Here is a 15,416-nt window from a genome sequence, read left to right as displayed (position 1 = left end):
GTTGAGGTGCACCAATGGACACTACCATTTCTTCAGCTCCTTCTGGTTTTCCAATATCAAGTACTACCTCTTCAGTTGCTTGCCAAGGAGTTGTGACATCCATTTCAACTGTTGAAACACCTTCAGTGGGTACAGTTTCAGCAGCTTCTGGTTTTGCTTCTTCAGGAGCTGTTTCAGTCAGCACCTTCCCATGGGGTTTCTACTTGGCGTTCAGCAACTTCAATTGTAACACCAGATACCTGAGTGGCTTCATCAGGTTTGTCCATGACAATTTCAAATTCACCTGGAGCTTGCCATGGCACAGTAGCTTCAGTTTCAACTGTTTCAATGGCTTCTGTTGGCTTGGATTCTGCAGCTGTTATCTCGGTAATATCGGCTGGTCTATCTTCAGCTTGTGTCCATGGCTGCTGTTCTTCTCGTTCAGCTATTTCAATGGTTACACCATCTACTTGGGTAACTTCTTCAGGTTTTTCAAAGACAATTTCCAAATCTTCAGGTGCCTGCCATGGTGAAGTTTGTTGGACTTCAACAGTAGTTACTACCTCAGTGGGAACAGTTTCTGCTGCTTGTAGCTCAGGAGCTTCAGTTGGTTTTTCTTCCAAAGCTTCCCATGGAACTTGTTCCTCTTTTGCTGTAGCAACAATAACAGTAGCTGGAATTTCTTCAACTTCCATTCTTGTATCAATAATAACTTCAAAATCTTCTGAAGCTTGCCATGGAATAGTTGTCACTTGTTTTGCTGCTGATACTGCTTCAGTTGGTTTGGCTTCTGCAGCTTTGGTTTCATATTCAACAGGAACAACTCCAAGAGCTTCCCAAGGTATTTGGGCTTCTTGTTGAGGTGCACCAATGGACACTACCATTTCTTCAGCTCCTTCTGGTTTTCCAATATCAAGTACTACCTCTCCAGTTGCTTGCCAAGGAGTTGTGACATCCATTTCAACTGTTGAAACACCTTCAGTGGGTACAGTTTCAGCAGCTTCTGGTTTTGCCTCTTCAGGAGCCGTTTCTTCAGCACCTTCCCATGGGGTTTCTACTTGGCGTTCAGCAACTTCAATTGCAACACCAGACACATGAGTGGCTTCATCAGGTTTGTCCATGACAATTTCAATTTCACCAGAGGCTTGCCAAGGTATAGTGGTTTCAGTCTCTGTTGCTGATGTAGCTTCTGTTGGCTTGGATTCTGCAGTTGTAATCTCCAAAACATCAGCTGGTGTTTCTTCTGCTTGGATCCACATTTGCTCTTCTTGTCGTTCAGTTGTTTCAATAGTTACTCCAGCTACTTGAGTAGTTTCCTCTGGTTTTTCAAAGGTTATTTCCAAGTCTTCAGGTGCTTGCCAAGGTGATGTAGTTTCTACCTCAACAGTTGAAATAGCTTCAGTGGGAACACTTTCTGCAGCTTGGAGCTCAGGAACTTCTGCTGGTTTCTCTTCCAAGGCTTCCCATGAAATTTGTTCCTGTTTTTCTGTGGCAACAATCACACTGGCTGGCATTTCCTCTACTTCCATACGAGTGTCAACAACAATTTCAAAGTCTTCAGGTGCTTGCCATGGAATGGTAGCTTCTTTCTTAGCAACAGACACAGCTTCAACAGGTTTAGCCTCAGCGGTAGCTGCTTCTTCTGGAGTGATTGGTACCACTCCAAGAGCTTCCCATGGTATTTGTGTTTCTTGTCCAGGTATGCCTACAGAGACTGCTGTTATTTCTGTTGCTCCTTCGGGTTTACCTATATCAAGAACAACTTCTTCAGGTGCTTGCCATGGAGTTGTAATATCCAGTTCTACTGCTGCAACTCCTCGTCCTGTAATAGTTTCAGCTTCTGCTGGTTTAGTTTCCTCTGGTGCAGCTTCCTCTGCACCTTCCCAGGGCATCTGCTCTTCACGTTCAGCAGCTTCAATGGATGTTGGTGCAACCTCCTGTGCCTCTTGTTGCTCTTCACCAACAATTTCAAATTCACCTGGTGACATCCACATTGTAGCAGTTTCTTTTCTGTAGTTGACACTGGTAAGGTTTCTTCCATTTGGACCTGTTCTGGTTTAGGAATCTCAGAAGGAGCTTCCTCTACTCCTGTCCATGGTGTCTGTTCTTCAAGCTGGGCAGCTTCAATTGTTGATGCTGGTACTTCTTGGGCTTCCTCAAACTTTTCTATTACAACTTCAAAGTCCTCCGGAGCACTCCATGTTGTAGTGACATCTTTCTCTATTGTGGAAACGGGAAGAGTTTCTTCCATTTGGACTTGCTCAGCTTTTGGTATCTCAGACGGAGCTTCTTCTACTCCTGTCCATGGTGTCTGTTCTTCAAGCTGGGCAGCTTGAATTGTTGAGGCTGGTACTTCTTGGGCTTCCTCAAACTTTTCTATTACAACTTCAAAGTCATCTGGAGCACTCCAAGTTGTGGTAACATCCTTTTCTGTGGTTGAAACAGGGATAGTCTCTTCCATTTGGACCTGCTCAGCTTTAGGTACCTCAGATGGAGCTTCCTCAACTCCTGTCCATGGTGTCTGTTCTTCAAGCTGTGGTGCTTCGATTGTGGAGGCTGGCACTTCTTTGGCTTCCTCTGGCTTCTCAATGACAGTTTCAAAGTCTTCTGGAGCTTGCCAAGGTGTAGTGATATCTTTTTCAGTGGTTGAGACTGCTAGAGTCTCTTCCATCTGGACTTGTTCAGCTTTAGGTACTTCAGAAGGTGCCTCTTCTACCCCTGTCCATGGTTGCTGTTCTTCCTTTTCAAGGGTGACAACAGACGTACCTTGAACTTCTTCAGCTTCGCCTTTCTCGAGGACTACTTCAAAATCTTCTGGTGCACTCCAAGCAGTAGTGACATCTTTTTCAGTCGTTGAAACGGGGAGAGTTTCTTCCATTTGGACTTGCTCTGCCTTTGGTACTTCAGACGGGGCCTCCTCTACCCCTGTCCATGGAGTCTGTTCCTCAAGTTGTGGTGCTTCAATTGTTGAAGCTGGTACCTCCTGTGCTTCCTCAAACTTCTCAATCACAACTTCAAACTCTTCAGGAGCACTCCATGGGGTTGTGACATCTTTTTCAATGGTCGAGACAGCCAGAGTCTCTTCCATTTGGACTTGTTCTGCTTTAGGCACTTCTGAGGGAGCTTCTTCCACTCCTGTCCAAGGAGTCTGTTCCTCAAGTTGAGCAGCTTCGATAGTTGATGCTTGGACTTCTTGAGCTTCCTCAAACTTCTCTATGACAACTTCGAAGTCTTCGGGTGCACTCCAAGTAGTTGTGACATCTTTTTCAATGGTTGAGACCGCTAGAGTCTCTTCCATCTGGACTTGTTCAGCTTTAGGTACTTCAGAAGGAGCCTCTTCTACCCCTGTCCATTGTTGTTGTTCTTCCATTTCAAGAGTGACAACAGATGTACCTGGAACTTCTTCAGCTTCTCCTTTCTCAATGACAATTTCAAAATCTTCTGGAGCACTCCAAGCAGTAGTCACATCTTTTTCAGTTGTTGAAACAGGTAGAGTTTCTTGCATTTGGACCTGCTCAGCTTTAGGTATTTCAGAAGGAGCTTCTTCAACTCCTGTCCAAGCTGTCTGTTCTTCAAGTTGGGTAGATTCAATAGTGGATGCAGGCACTTCCTGGGCCTCTTCAAACTTCTCAATTACAACTTCAAAATCTTCCGGTGCACTCCATGTGGTAGTGACATCTTTCTCAATAGTTGAGACAGGGAGAGTTTCTTCCATCTGGACTTGTTCAGCTTTAGGTATTTCAGAAGGTGCTTCTTCTACTCCTGTCCATTGTTGCTGTTCTTCCAATTCAAGAGTAACAACAGATGTACCTGGAACTTCTTCTGCTTCACCTCTCTCAATAACAACTTCAAAATCTTCTGGTGCACTCCATGCAGTGGTGACATCTTTTTCAGTAGTTGAGACAGGGAGAGTTTCTTCCATCTGGACTTGTTCAGCTTTAGGTACTTCAGAAGGTGTTTCCTCTACTCCTGTCCATTGTTGCTGTTCTTCCAGTTCAAGAGTAACAACGGATGTACCTGGAACTTCTTCTGCCTCACCTTTCTCAATTACAATTTCAAAATCTTCTGGAGCACTCCAAGCAGTTGTGACATCTTTTTCAGTTGTTGAAACAGGTAGAGTTTCTTGCATTTGGACTTGTTCAGGTTTTGGTATTTCAGAAGGAGCTTCTTCAACTCCTGTCCAAGTTGTCTGTTCTTCAAGTTGGGTCGATTCAATTGTAGATGCAGGCACTTCCTGAGCTTCTTCAAACCTCTCAATTACAACTTCGAAATCTTCTGGAGCACTCCATATGGTAGTGACATCTTTCTCGATAGTTGAGACAGCGAGAGTTTCTTCCATCTGAACTTGTTCAGCTTTTGGAACTTCAGATGGCGCTTCTTCTACTCCTGTCCATGGAGTCTGCTCTTCAAGTTGTGGTGCTTCAATTGTTGAAGCTGGTACCTCTTGTGCCTCCTCAAACTTCTCAATCACAACTTCAAACTCTTCTGGAGCACTCCATGGGGTTGTGACATCTTTTTCAATGGTTGAGACAGCTAGAGTCTCTTCCATCTGGACTTGTTCAGCTTTAGGTACTTCAGAAGGAGCCTCTTCTACCCCTGTCCATTGTTGCTGTTCTTCCAGTTCAAGAGTAACAACAGATGTACCTGGAACTTCTTCTGCTTCTCCTTTCTCAATTACAATTTCAAAATCTTCTGGAGCACTCCAAGCAGTTGTGACATCTTTTTCAGCTGTTGAAACAGGTAGAGTCTCTCCCATTTGGACTTGTTCAGGTTTTGGAATTTCAGATGGAGCTTCTTCAACTTCTGTCCAAGTTGTCTGTTCTTCAAGTTGGGTAGATTCAATAGTGGATGCAGGCACTTCCTGAGCTTCTTCAAACTTCTCAATAACAACTTCAAAATCTTCTGGTGCACTCCATGTGGTAGTGACATCTTTCTCGATAGTTGAGACAGGGAGAGTTTCTTCCATCTGGACTTGTTCAGCTTTAGGTACTTCAGAAGGAGCCTCTTCTACCCCTGTCCATTGTTGCTGTTCTTCCAGTTCAAGAGTAACAACAGATGTACCTGGAACTTCTTCTGCTTCTCCTTTCTCAATTACAATTTCAAAATCTTCTGGAGCACTCCAAGCAGTTGTGACATCTTTTCAGCTGTTGAAACAGGTAGAGTCTCTCCCATTTGGACTTGTTCAGGTTTTGGAATTTCAGATGGAGCTTCTTCAACTTCTGTCCAAGTTGTCTGTTCTTCAAGTTGGGTAGATTCAATAGTGGATGCAGGTACTTCCTGAGCTTCTTCAAACTTCTCAATAACAACTTCAAAATCTTCTGGTGCACTCCATGTGGTAGTGACATCTTTCTCGATAGTTGAGACAGGGAGAGTTTCTTCCATCTGGACTTGTTCAGCTTTAGGTACTTCAGAAGGAGCCTCTTCTACCCCTGTCCATTGTTGCTGTTCTTCCAGTTCAAGAGTAACAACAGATGTACCTGGAACTTCTTCTGCTTCGCCTTTCTCAATTACAATTTCAAAATCTTCTGGAGCACTCCAAGCAGTTGTGACATCTTTTCAGTTGTTGAAACAGGTAGAGTCTCTTCCATTTGGACTTGTTCAGGTTTAGGAATTTCAGATGGAGCTTCTTCAACTCCTGTCCAAGTTGTCTGTTCTTCAAGTTGGGTAGATTCAATAGTGGATGCAGGCACTTCCTGAGCTTCTTCAAACTTCTCAATCACAACTTCGAAATCTTCTGGGGCACTCCATGTGGTAGTGACATCTTTCTCGATAGTTGAAACAGGAGAGTTTCTTCCATCTGAACTTGTTCAGCTTTTGGAACTTCAGATGGCGCTTCTTCTACTCCTGTCCATGGGGTCAGCTCTTCAAGTTGTGGTGCTTCAATGGTTGAAGCTGGTACCTCTTGTGCCTCTTCAAACTTCTCGATCACAACTTCAAACTCTTCTGGAGTACTCCATGGGGTTGTGACATCTTTTCAATGGTTGAGACAGCTAGAGTCTCTTCCATCTGGACTTGTTCAGCTTTAGGAACTTCAGAAGGTGCTTCTTCTACTCCTGTCCATTGTTGCTGTTCTTCCATTTCAAGAGTAACAACAGATGTACCTGGAACTTCTTCTGCTTCACCTCTCTCAATAACAACTTCAAAATCTTCTGGTGCACTCCACATAGTTGTCACGTCTTTTCAGTTGTTGAAACAGGTAGAGTCTCTTCCATTTGGACTTGTTCGGCTTTAGGTACTTCAGAAGGTGTTTCCTCTACTCCTGTCCATTGTTGCTGTTCTTCCATTTCAAGAGTAACAACAGATGTACCTGGAACTTCTTCTGCTTCACCTCTCTCAATAACAACTTCAAAATCTTCTGGTGCACTCCATGTGGTGGTGACATCTTTCTCGATAGTTGAGACAGGGAGAGTTTCTTCCAACTGGACTTGTTCAGCTGTAGGTACTTCAGAAGGTGTTTCCTCTACTCCTGTCCATTGCTGCTGTTCTTCCATTTCAAGAGTAACAACAGAGGTACCTGGAACTTCTTCTGCTTCACCTCTCTCAATGACCACTTCAAAATCTTCTGGAGCACTCCAAGCAGTTGTGACATCCTTTTCAATTGCAGAAACAGGCAAAGTTTCTTGAATCTGGACTTGTTCAGGTTTTGGAATTTCAGATGGAGCTTCTTCAACTCCTGTCCAAGTTGTCTGTTCTTCAAGTTGGGTAGATTCAATTGTAGATGCAGGCACTTCCTGGGCCTCTTCAAACTTCTCAATAACAACTTCGAAGTCTTCTGGGGCACTCCATGTCGTAGTGACATCTTTTTCAATGGTTGAGACAGTAACTGTTTCTTCCATTTGTACCTGTTCAGGTTTTGGAATCTCTGTAGGAGCTTCTTCTACTCCTGTCCAAGGAGTTTGTTCTTCGCTTTCTAGAGCCTTGACTGTTGAAGCTGGTACTTCTTGGGCTTCTTCAAATTTCTCAATAACAACTTCAAAGTCCTCTGGAGCAGACCAGGCAGTGGTGACATCCTTCTCAATTGTTGATACGGGTAAGGTTTCTTCCAATTGAACTTGTTCAGCTTTAGGCACTTCAGTAGGAGCTTCTTCAACTCCAGTCCATGGAGTTTGTTCTTCGGTCTGAGGAGCTTCAACTGTTACTCCAGCAACTTCTCCTACTTCTTCTAGCTTCTCAATGACAACTTCAAAGTCTGCTGGTGCTTGCCATGGCAAAGTGGTTTCTTTGGCAGTCACAGACACTCCTTCAACTGGTTTTTCTTGAGCTTCACCAGCAATAATCAAATCATCTGGGGCAGTTTCTGTCTCTTGCCAAGGAACTTCTTCCTGCCGTTCAGGAGCTTCCACTGGTACTGTTGGGATCTCACCTGCTTCAAGGGTCTCAATGACAACCTCCAACTCTTCAGATGCTTGCCAAGGCAAATGCTGTTCCTTTCCTGGTGCAACAACAGCTTCAACTGTTACTTCACCTGCCTTTTCTGTGTCAACTGCAGCAACATCTTCCGATGTTTCAAGGAGAAGTTTCTCTTCTTTCTGCATAGTTGTCATGGGAGCACCAGGAAGTTTTTCTCCAAGGAGAGCTTTCTTCTCATCTTCAGAAACCATCTCAGGTTTGTCCCATTCTATTTGTTGTTCAACTTCAGCAACTGTAACAGCACCTGGTTGGAGTTCTTCTGCTGTCTCCGCAGCTGCTTGCGCAGCTTCGGCTTCTTCGGGAGATTGCCATGGGACTTCAACAGCAGCACCGGCAGTTTCAAATGGTGCAGAGGGTTTCTCAAGTGCTGTGTCAGGCATCTCTTTTCAAAGACCACTTCAATTGGTTGTTCCCAAGGAATCGGTTGCTCTTCACCAACACCTGGTTGCATAGGAATTTCCTCAAGACCAAGATCCACTTCTGCAAAATGGAAAGAAAAATAATATATGAAAATTAATATCATAACGTTTTAAAGATGGAAATAATATTGAACAAAAATGAAAGAACATTATGCATTCATTTTGCGTGAAATTATTTAATATAAAGAAAAGCTGAAAGCATCCTTGGACTTTATAACCTAACTTAAGTGCAATATGCAAGATATTTATGGTGTTCTGTAATACTATATTACAAATATTGAGGCTATCAAACGTTTTTACATTATAGTAATGCTATTAATATTGGTCATAGAAATTCAACATACCTATTAGGCTTATATGCTACACGAAAACTGCAGCATGCACGAGTGTTGTTTTATTGCAGCGAGGATTCATTTTCACTTCAAACATGCAGGTGGAGTCAAATTTAGCGGGTTCATATACATGCAGTACAGTCTTTAAAAACTATGCTGGAAGGTAAACTTATGTTCACAAGTAATAGCATTAGTATCGACATGGGTACAACAAATGTGAAACATTTCTATGTGAAATTTAAGCTTGAAGGTAAAAGAAACATTCATGCAATTTCATTAGAATTATTGTTCTCTTATTTACAAGCAGCAACAAAATCACAGCTAGCTTTAGAAACATCCTGAAACAAAAACACATGCTTAACTCAATGGGCTATTCAGTTAAAATCCATCCTATGGAAGATATGACCTTAATCTCCCACACAGGGGTGCAGATTTCAGGAACCCCATTTGAAATCCATGCTCTCTGTGTCGGAGATTAAGGCTATGCCATTCACAGGGAATGTATGGATGCCAATTGAAATAGACCAATTAGGAAGGTTACTGGCAGATTTTAAAAGAATAATTTGCAATTCACACATTAAACTTAATTCGCCTATTGCACGGTTCCGCCATATGCGAGGAGAGCCTCAAACTGGCAATAGACATGAAAGGAAGTATTTCGTAACATTACGCAATGTTATATGACTGGTTCAATTCCCATTCATGCATGCTGCCAGATCGAGGCTCTCCTTGCATATGGTGGAACCGTGCAATGGGTGAATTAATACATAAATTCCATTACTGCAAACATGAGTATCAATGTTAATTTTTCACTAAATTGGAGAGAATATTTTCATCACACATATTATCAAACAAACACATATTTAGGTTAGTTTAGTAACTTCTACACTAGCAAAAAAAAAGCATAGCTGTTTGGGGAAAAGAAATACCCTCAATATCAAAATTATTATCACACTTCATTCAAGGCAATAAATATTGTTAGTTAATTCCACACAGGTAATGTTCCATTAGTCGCCATGCGTTGCATTTCCATATTGAGCCTCTTGATGATGATCTTTATCTTATTTACCTTCAACACCAACTTTTTCAGGTTGGATAACCATCTCTTCCTCAGGCGCTTCCTCTGGTATTACAACTTCTTCAAACTCTGGTAATAGTACTACTTCTTCAAGAACTTCTTCCTCAACTTCTGGTTTTTCTTCTAAGATTGGTTCTTTAACTGGTGCCACTTTCTCAGGAGCAATGACTTCCTCTTCAACTTGTGGCTTTTCTTCCAGAACTGGTTCTTTAACTGGTGCTACCTTCTCAGGAGCAATAAGTTCCTCTTCAACTTGTGGCTTTTCTTCCAAAATTGGTTCTTTAACTGGTGCCACTTTTTCGGGTGCAATGATTTCTTCCTCAACTCGTGGCTTTTCTTCAATAACTGGTGTCTTTACAGGGACTACTTCCTCTGGGACAATAAACTCTTCAAACTCCGGTAGCAGCTCTTCTTCTGGCTGCTTGCCGGCGTCCAAGACAAGTTCAACGGGTTCTAAAGGACGGGCATCTCTTTGTATCTGTACTTCTGTTTTTACCAGAGGAATCTCCTCTTCAACCTTCTCCATTGTCATTTCAATCTTCTCTTTCACAGTCCTTCTTGTTTCTACTTGAACTTCCTCCTTGGTTTCAGGAACAACATATTCCTCAAATTCAGGAGCTTTCTCAAAGACAATTTCTAACTCCTCTAATGGTTGCTCTTCAGTTTCAAGATGCAACTCTGTGATTTCTTGAACTTCTTTCTGAGGTTGTCTTTCAACTGTAATGGTCTCTGTAACTTTTCTTGTGGTAGTGATGATCTGTTCTTCCTCCTTGGTTTCAGGAACGACATATTCCTCAAATTCAGGAGCTTTCTCAAAGACAATTTCTAACTCCTCTAATGGTTGCTCTTCAGTTTCAAGATGAAACTCTGTGATTTCTTGAACTTCTTCCTCGGGTTGTCTTTCAACTGTAATGGTCTCTGTAACTTTTCTTGTGGTAGTGATGATCTGCTCTTCCTCCTTGGTTTCAGGAACGACATATTCCTCAAATTCAGGAGCTTTCTCAAAGACAATTTCTAACTCCTCTAATGGTTGCTCTTCAGTTTCAAGATGCAACTCTGTGATTTCTTGAACTTCTTCTTCAGGTTGTCTTTCAACTGTAATGGTCTCTGTAACTTTTGTTGTAGTAGTGATGATCTGCTCTTCCTCCTTGGTTTCAGGAACAACATATTCCTCAAATTCAGGAGCTTTCTCAAAGACAATTTCTAACTCCTCTAATGGTTGCTCTTCAGTTTCAAGATGCAACTCTGTGATTTCTTGAACTTCTTCCTCAGGCTGTCTTTCAACTGTAATGGTCTCTGTAACTTTTCTTGTGGTAGTGATGATCTGCTCTTCCTCTTCTGGTTTCTTGACATCAAGTACAAGCTCAATGGGTTGCAGAGGTTGTTCTTCTGTCTCCATGGTTATTTCAGATACTTCATGTACTTCTTCTTCTGGTTGTCTTTCAACTGTGATCGTTTCTGTAACCTTGGTGGTGGTAGTAGTAACAATCTCTTCTTCAGATTCTACTGGTTTTGGGACATCAACTACTAACTCAATGGGTTGCAGAGGTTGTTCCTCAGTTTCCATAGTAACTTCTGAGATTTCATGGACTTCTTCCTCAGGCTGTCTTTCGACAGTGATCGTTTCTGTGACCCTTGTAGTAGTAGTAGTAACAATCTCTTCTTCAGATTCTTCTACTACTGGTTTTGGGACATCAACTACTAGCTCAATGGGTTGCAGAGGTTGTTCTTCAGTCTCCATTGTAATTTCAGAGATTTCATGGACTTCTTCCTCAGGCTGTCTTTCGACAGTGATTGTTTCTGTGACCCTTGTAGTGGTAGTAACAATCTCTTCTTCAGATTCTTCTACTGGTTTTGGTACATCAACTATTAGCTCAATTGGTTGTAGAGGTTGTTCTTCAGTCTCCATAGTTATTTCTGAGATTTCATGGACTTCTTCCTCAGGCTGTCTTTCGACAGTGATTGTTTCTGTGACCCTTGTAGTGGTAGTAACAATCTCTTCTTCAGATTCTTCTACTGGTTTGGGAACATCAAGAACCATTTCAATCGGTTGCAGAGGTTGTTCTTCAGTCTCCATGGTAATTTCTGAGATTTCATGTACTTCTTGGCCTGGACTTCTTTCCACTGTAATTGTTTCTGTTACTTTGGTAGTAATTTCTCTAGTAATTTCTTCCTCTTCCTGAGAGATTTCTGGGACCGCCATGTGTAAAGTGACGGGTTTGGAGCTTCCTCCCTGTGAATGTGAACCTCTGTTCGTTCTTGTACCTCTTCCACTGTGATTTCTCTTTCTTCATGAGGCTCAATTACAAATTCAATTTCTGGCAGTTCAGGTTTGGTCTCCATCTCAATCTCTGTTCTCTCAATTACTTCTGGAGATGGGGCTCTTTGCAAGTAGATATCGGCAAATGTGGAAACTGTCCCAAGTTCATTGGTAGCTCTACATTCAAATGTTTTATCATCTACTTCAGTGATTTCACTGATGGTTAAGATGCACACACCTGATTCTTCATAAGTAGTAGTATATCTTTCTTCTTCAATATCAACACGAACCTCATCCCTATACCACTCTATAGTAGGCTGAGGATGAGCTTGAATTTCACAAATTAGTTCTACTCTTTGTCCAAATTCAACTTCAATATCTTCAAGATGTCTTATGACTTCTGGAGCCCGGTACTCAACCTCCTCAATGACTTCTTCTCTTTGTACTGTTACTGTCTCAGTAACTGTTGTCTCTGCCACTTGAACAACTTCTTCCACTTGTTCTTCTTCTGGTTGTGGAACAATGAATTCAATTTCTGGCAATGGCTCTGCTTCTTTTTGCAGATGGACTTCTGTTCGTTCAATTCTCTCTGGTGATGGAGATCTTCGTAGCAAGTACACTTCACAGAAGGTGGATATTGTCCCAATCTCATTGGTGGCCCTACATTCAAATCCAGTATTTTCAACCATTGTTGCTTGACTGATAGTTAGAATAGAAACACCTGTTTCCTCATAAGTTGAAGTGTATCGCTCTTCTTCTGTCACATCAATAAGGACATCATCCCTGTACCATTCTATGGTAGGTCTTGGATAACCAATGATCTGGCATTCCAATGTGATCGTTTCCTCTTCAAAGACCTCAACATCTTCAAGTTGTTTGATAACTTCTGGGGCTCTAAATTCCTCAACCTCTTCTTCTTTTTTTCAACTGTTACTGTTTCTGTCACAGTTCTAGTTACTTCTGTCACATCTTCAGTTACTTCTTCTATCTCTGGACCTTCAGTAACATACACTTCTGAATACGTTGAGATTGTTCCAATCTCATTTGTTGCTCTGCATTCAAATGTAGTATTCTCTTCTTCAGTGACCTCATGGATAACCAGGGTAGTGACACCTGTTTCTTCCACTACAGTTGTGGTGTAAAGTTCTGTTTCTTCAATAATGACATCATCTCGGAACCACTCAATTGTTGGTTTTGGATGGCCAATGATCTGGCATTCCAATCGTACTTCAAGTGTTCCAAGGGCTACATGGACATCTTCTAACTTTCTGATCACCTGAGGTGCTTTGTATTCTTCTGTCTGCTCTTCAACAGTTACTACCTCAGTTACTGTGGTTACTGTTTCGGTAATAGTCTCCTGTACGACTGGTTCCTCTGGTTGCTGAACAATGAACTCCACTTCTGGTAGACGTTCAGGCAACTTCTCAATGGCAACTTCAGTTCTCTCTACTGTCTCAGGTGACTTTGGTTTGACCAGATAAATTTCAGCAAATGAAGACACTGTCCCAAGTTCGCTGGTGACTCTACATTCAAAGCCTGTTTCATCTTCCTCTGTAATTGGTTGAATGTGTAGAATAGCCACATTTTCAACATAGGTTTGGGTATACCTCACACTTTCAACTAGTTTTTCATCTCTGAACCATTGTACTGTTGGTGGTGGGTAACCTTGGACTTCACAAACCAGCTCAACATCTTCACCAACAACGACCTCAACATCAGCCAGGTGACGCTTTACAATCACAGGTGGCATTGGTTTGGGTGCTTCCTCTACTGGAGCAACTTCAGAGACCTCTGCCACTGCTTCTTTTGTCAGTGTCGGTTTCACTTCTTCAACTACCTCAAAGTCTGGAAGGTGAAGTTGTTCAGCTGGTAATTCTTGAGGCAATGGCTCCTCAACTTCTTGGAAGACTGGCTTGAATTCTTCTTCTGGTATCACTTCTTCTGGAGCTGGAACAAACTCTTGTACAGTTGGTGGTACAAACTCAAGCTCCATTGGAGGTGGTTCCTGAACAAGTTCAGGCTCTTGTGGTGTTTCAACAATTTGTGGTTTTTCAAACTTGGGAATTTCTAATTTGGGAATATCAACAACCTCTTGAGCAGGAGGCAGCTCGACAACTTTGCGCTTTACAGGCTTCATTGGTGGAATAGGCACTTTCTTCTCCTCAATAACCTTTTCAGGAGCAGCTTCAACTGGTTTTGGAGATTCTGGCTTCTCAAATTGAACTTCCAGTGGTGGCACACGATTATCTGGCAATATTTCTTCCAATGGATAAGCAACCTCCTGAGGTTTTGGAGGATGACGGAATTGAACTTCCAAAGGTGGTGGGGCTTCTCTCTTCAAAATAACTTCAGGTTCAGGTGCTTTCTTCACTGGGGCAGGTGGATGGAACTCAATTTCAATTGGTTGCTCAGGTACCAGCTCTGGCTCTTTCTCTTTGATGATAAATTCTACAGGTTGAAGTGGTGGTGCCTCTTTTTCCAATATGACTTCGGTTTTCTCCAGTACCTCTGGTCTCTCAGGAACTACCTCGGTCACTTCAGTTATAATTGGTGTAGGTCTTTCTTCTTCCACATCTGATTCTTCTTCCTGGTTATAGTCACAGTTGTTGTTGTCCTCTTTGTTGTTACTATTTCCTCTGTTGTCTCTGGCTGTTTTGTAACAACCGTGATATCTTCTTTTGTAATGGGAGGATGTTTTCTGTAATCTACTTCCGTTCTCTCTTCAGTTTTACCAGGTTTCTTATGAGTTTCAATCATTTCAGTTATCTTTCTCTGTCTGGTTTCTTCATCGACCTTTTCAGTAGTAACAGGCATGCCTTTTATGAGTTCTACTTCTGTTCTCTCTTCAGTTTTGCCTGGTTTCTTATGAGTTTCGATCATTTCAGTTATCTGTCTCTGTCTCGTTTCTTCATCGACTTTTTCAGTTGTGATAGGAGTGCCTTTTATGAGTTCTGTTTCCGTTCTCTCTTCAGTTTTGCCAGGTTTCTTATGAGTTTCGATCATTTCAGTTATCCTTCTCTGTCTCGTTTCTTCACCCACTTTTTCAGTCGTGATTGGAGCGCCTTTTATGTGTTCTACTTCCGTTCTCTCTTCAGTTTTACCAGGTTTCTTATGAGTTTCAATCATTTCAGTTATCTTTCTCTGTCTCGTTTCTTCATCCACTTTTTCAGTAGTAACAGGGTACCTTTTTTATGAGTTCTACTTCCGTTCTCTCTTCAGTTTTACCAGGTGTTGTATGTGTTTCGATCATTTCGGTTATTTTCCTCTGTCTGGTTTCTTCATCCACTTTTTCAGTGGTAACAGGAGTGCCCTTTATGAGTTCAACTTCTGTTCTCTCTGACGTGGTACCAGGCTTGGTGCGAGTTTCATAAATTTCTGTTATCTTTCTTTGTCTCACTTCCTCTTCGATCCTTTCGGTGGTAATTGGTTCGCCTTTAATGGTCTCTACTTCAATTGTTTCAGTTGTAACTCCCGGCTTTGTTCGAGTTTCAAACACCTCTGTTATTTTCCTCTGTTTAACAGTCTGTTCAATTTCTTCTTTTGTGATAGGTTGGCCTCTAATGACATCCACTGTAGTTTTTTCAGTAGTTTCCCCAGGCCTATGACGAGTTTCAATCATATCTGTGACTTTCCTTTGACGTGTTTCTTGATCAACTTTTTCAGTAGTAATTGGAACGCCCCTGTGGACATCTACTGTGGTTCTCTCAGTAGTCTCACCAGGTCTATGCCGAGTTTCAATCATATCTGTAACTCGTCTCCTATGCGTTTCTTGGTCAACTTTTTCAGTAGTGATAGGTGTACCTCTGTGAACAGCTACTGTAGTTTTCACAGTAGTTTCACCAGGCTTACGATGAGTTTCAAGCATCTCAGTTATTCTTCTTTGGCGAGTTTCCTCATCAATTTCTTCAGTTGTGATAGGTGTACCTTTAAGAACATCT

The 15,416-nt window shown here is 42.0% G+C and overlaps 3 protein-coding genes across 3 annotated transcripts in view; all 3 read right to left on the bottom strand.

Annotated features, from left to right (window-relative positions):
• Positions 1-15,416, bottom strand: part of LOC140167512 (titin-like) — a 281,497-nt gene that overhangs the window by 230,550 nt on the left and 35,531 nt on the right. The gene's annotated exons all lie outside the window — the stretch shown is intronic.
• On the bottom strand, positions 7,496-11,540 carry LOC140168136 (uncharacterized). The gene is made up of 2 exons (XM_072191450.1): positions 9,210-11,540; positions 7,496-7,869 (listed from the first exon to the last, which is right to left on the bottom strand). Exons 1-2 carry the CDS (start codon positions 11,419-11,421, stop codon positions 7,598-7,600), a joined length of 2,484 nt encoding a protein of 827 aa, XP_072047551.1. The 5' UTR covers positions 11,422-11,540; the 3' UTR covers positions 7,496-7,597.
• Positions 12,158-14,604, bottom strand: LOC140168699 (uncharacterized). The gene is made up of 2 exons (XM_072192110.1): positions 14,211-14,604; positions 12,158-14,127 (listed from the first exon to the last, which is right to left on the bottom strand). The coding sequence occupies exons 1-2, from the start codon at positions 14,602-14,604 to the stop codon at positions 12,272-12,274; spliced, it is 2,250 nt and encodes a 749-aa protein (XP_072048211.1). The 3' UTR covers positions 12,158-12,271.

The sequence above is a fragment of the Amphiura filiformis genome, chromosome 13 (assembly GCF_039555335.1).
Source record: "Amphiura filiformis chromosome 13, Afil_fr2py, whole genome shotgun sequence".
NCBI lineage: Eukaryota > Metazoa > Echinodermata > Ophiuroidea > Amphilepidida > Amphiuridae > Amphiura > Amphiura filiformis.
This window is presented reverse-complemented; position numbering and strand designations above follow the sequence as displayed.

Bases quoted from the DNA above. Each gene is read 5' to 3' on its own strand.
- LOC140168136 (XM_072191450.1), bottom strand. From the start codon at position 11,421: ATGGCGGTCCCAGAAATCTCTCAGGAAGAGGAAGAAATTACTAGAGAA. The intron at 7,870-9,209 runs GTAAATAAGATA...TCCATTTTGCAG, and splicing joins TGAAAAAGTTGGTGTTGAAG to AAGTGGATCTTGGTCTTGAG.
- LOC140168699 (XM_072192110.1), bottom strand. From the start codon at position 14,604: ATGATTGAAACTCATAAGAAACCTGGTAAAACTGAAGAGAGAACGGAA. The intron at 14,128-14,210 runs GTAAAACTGAAG...GTTACAAAACAG, and splicing joins TGAAACTCATAAGAAACCTG to CCAGAGACAACAGAGGAAAT.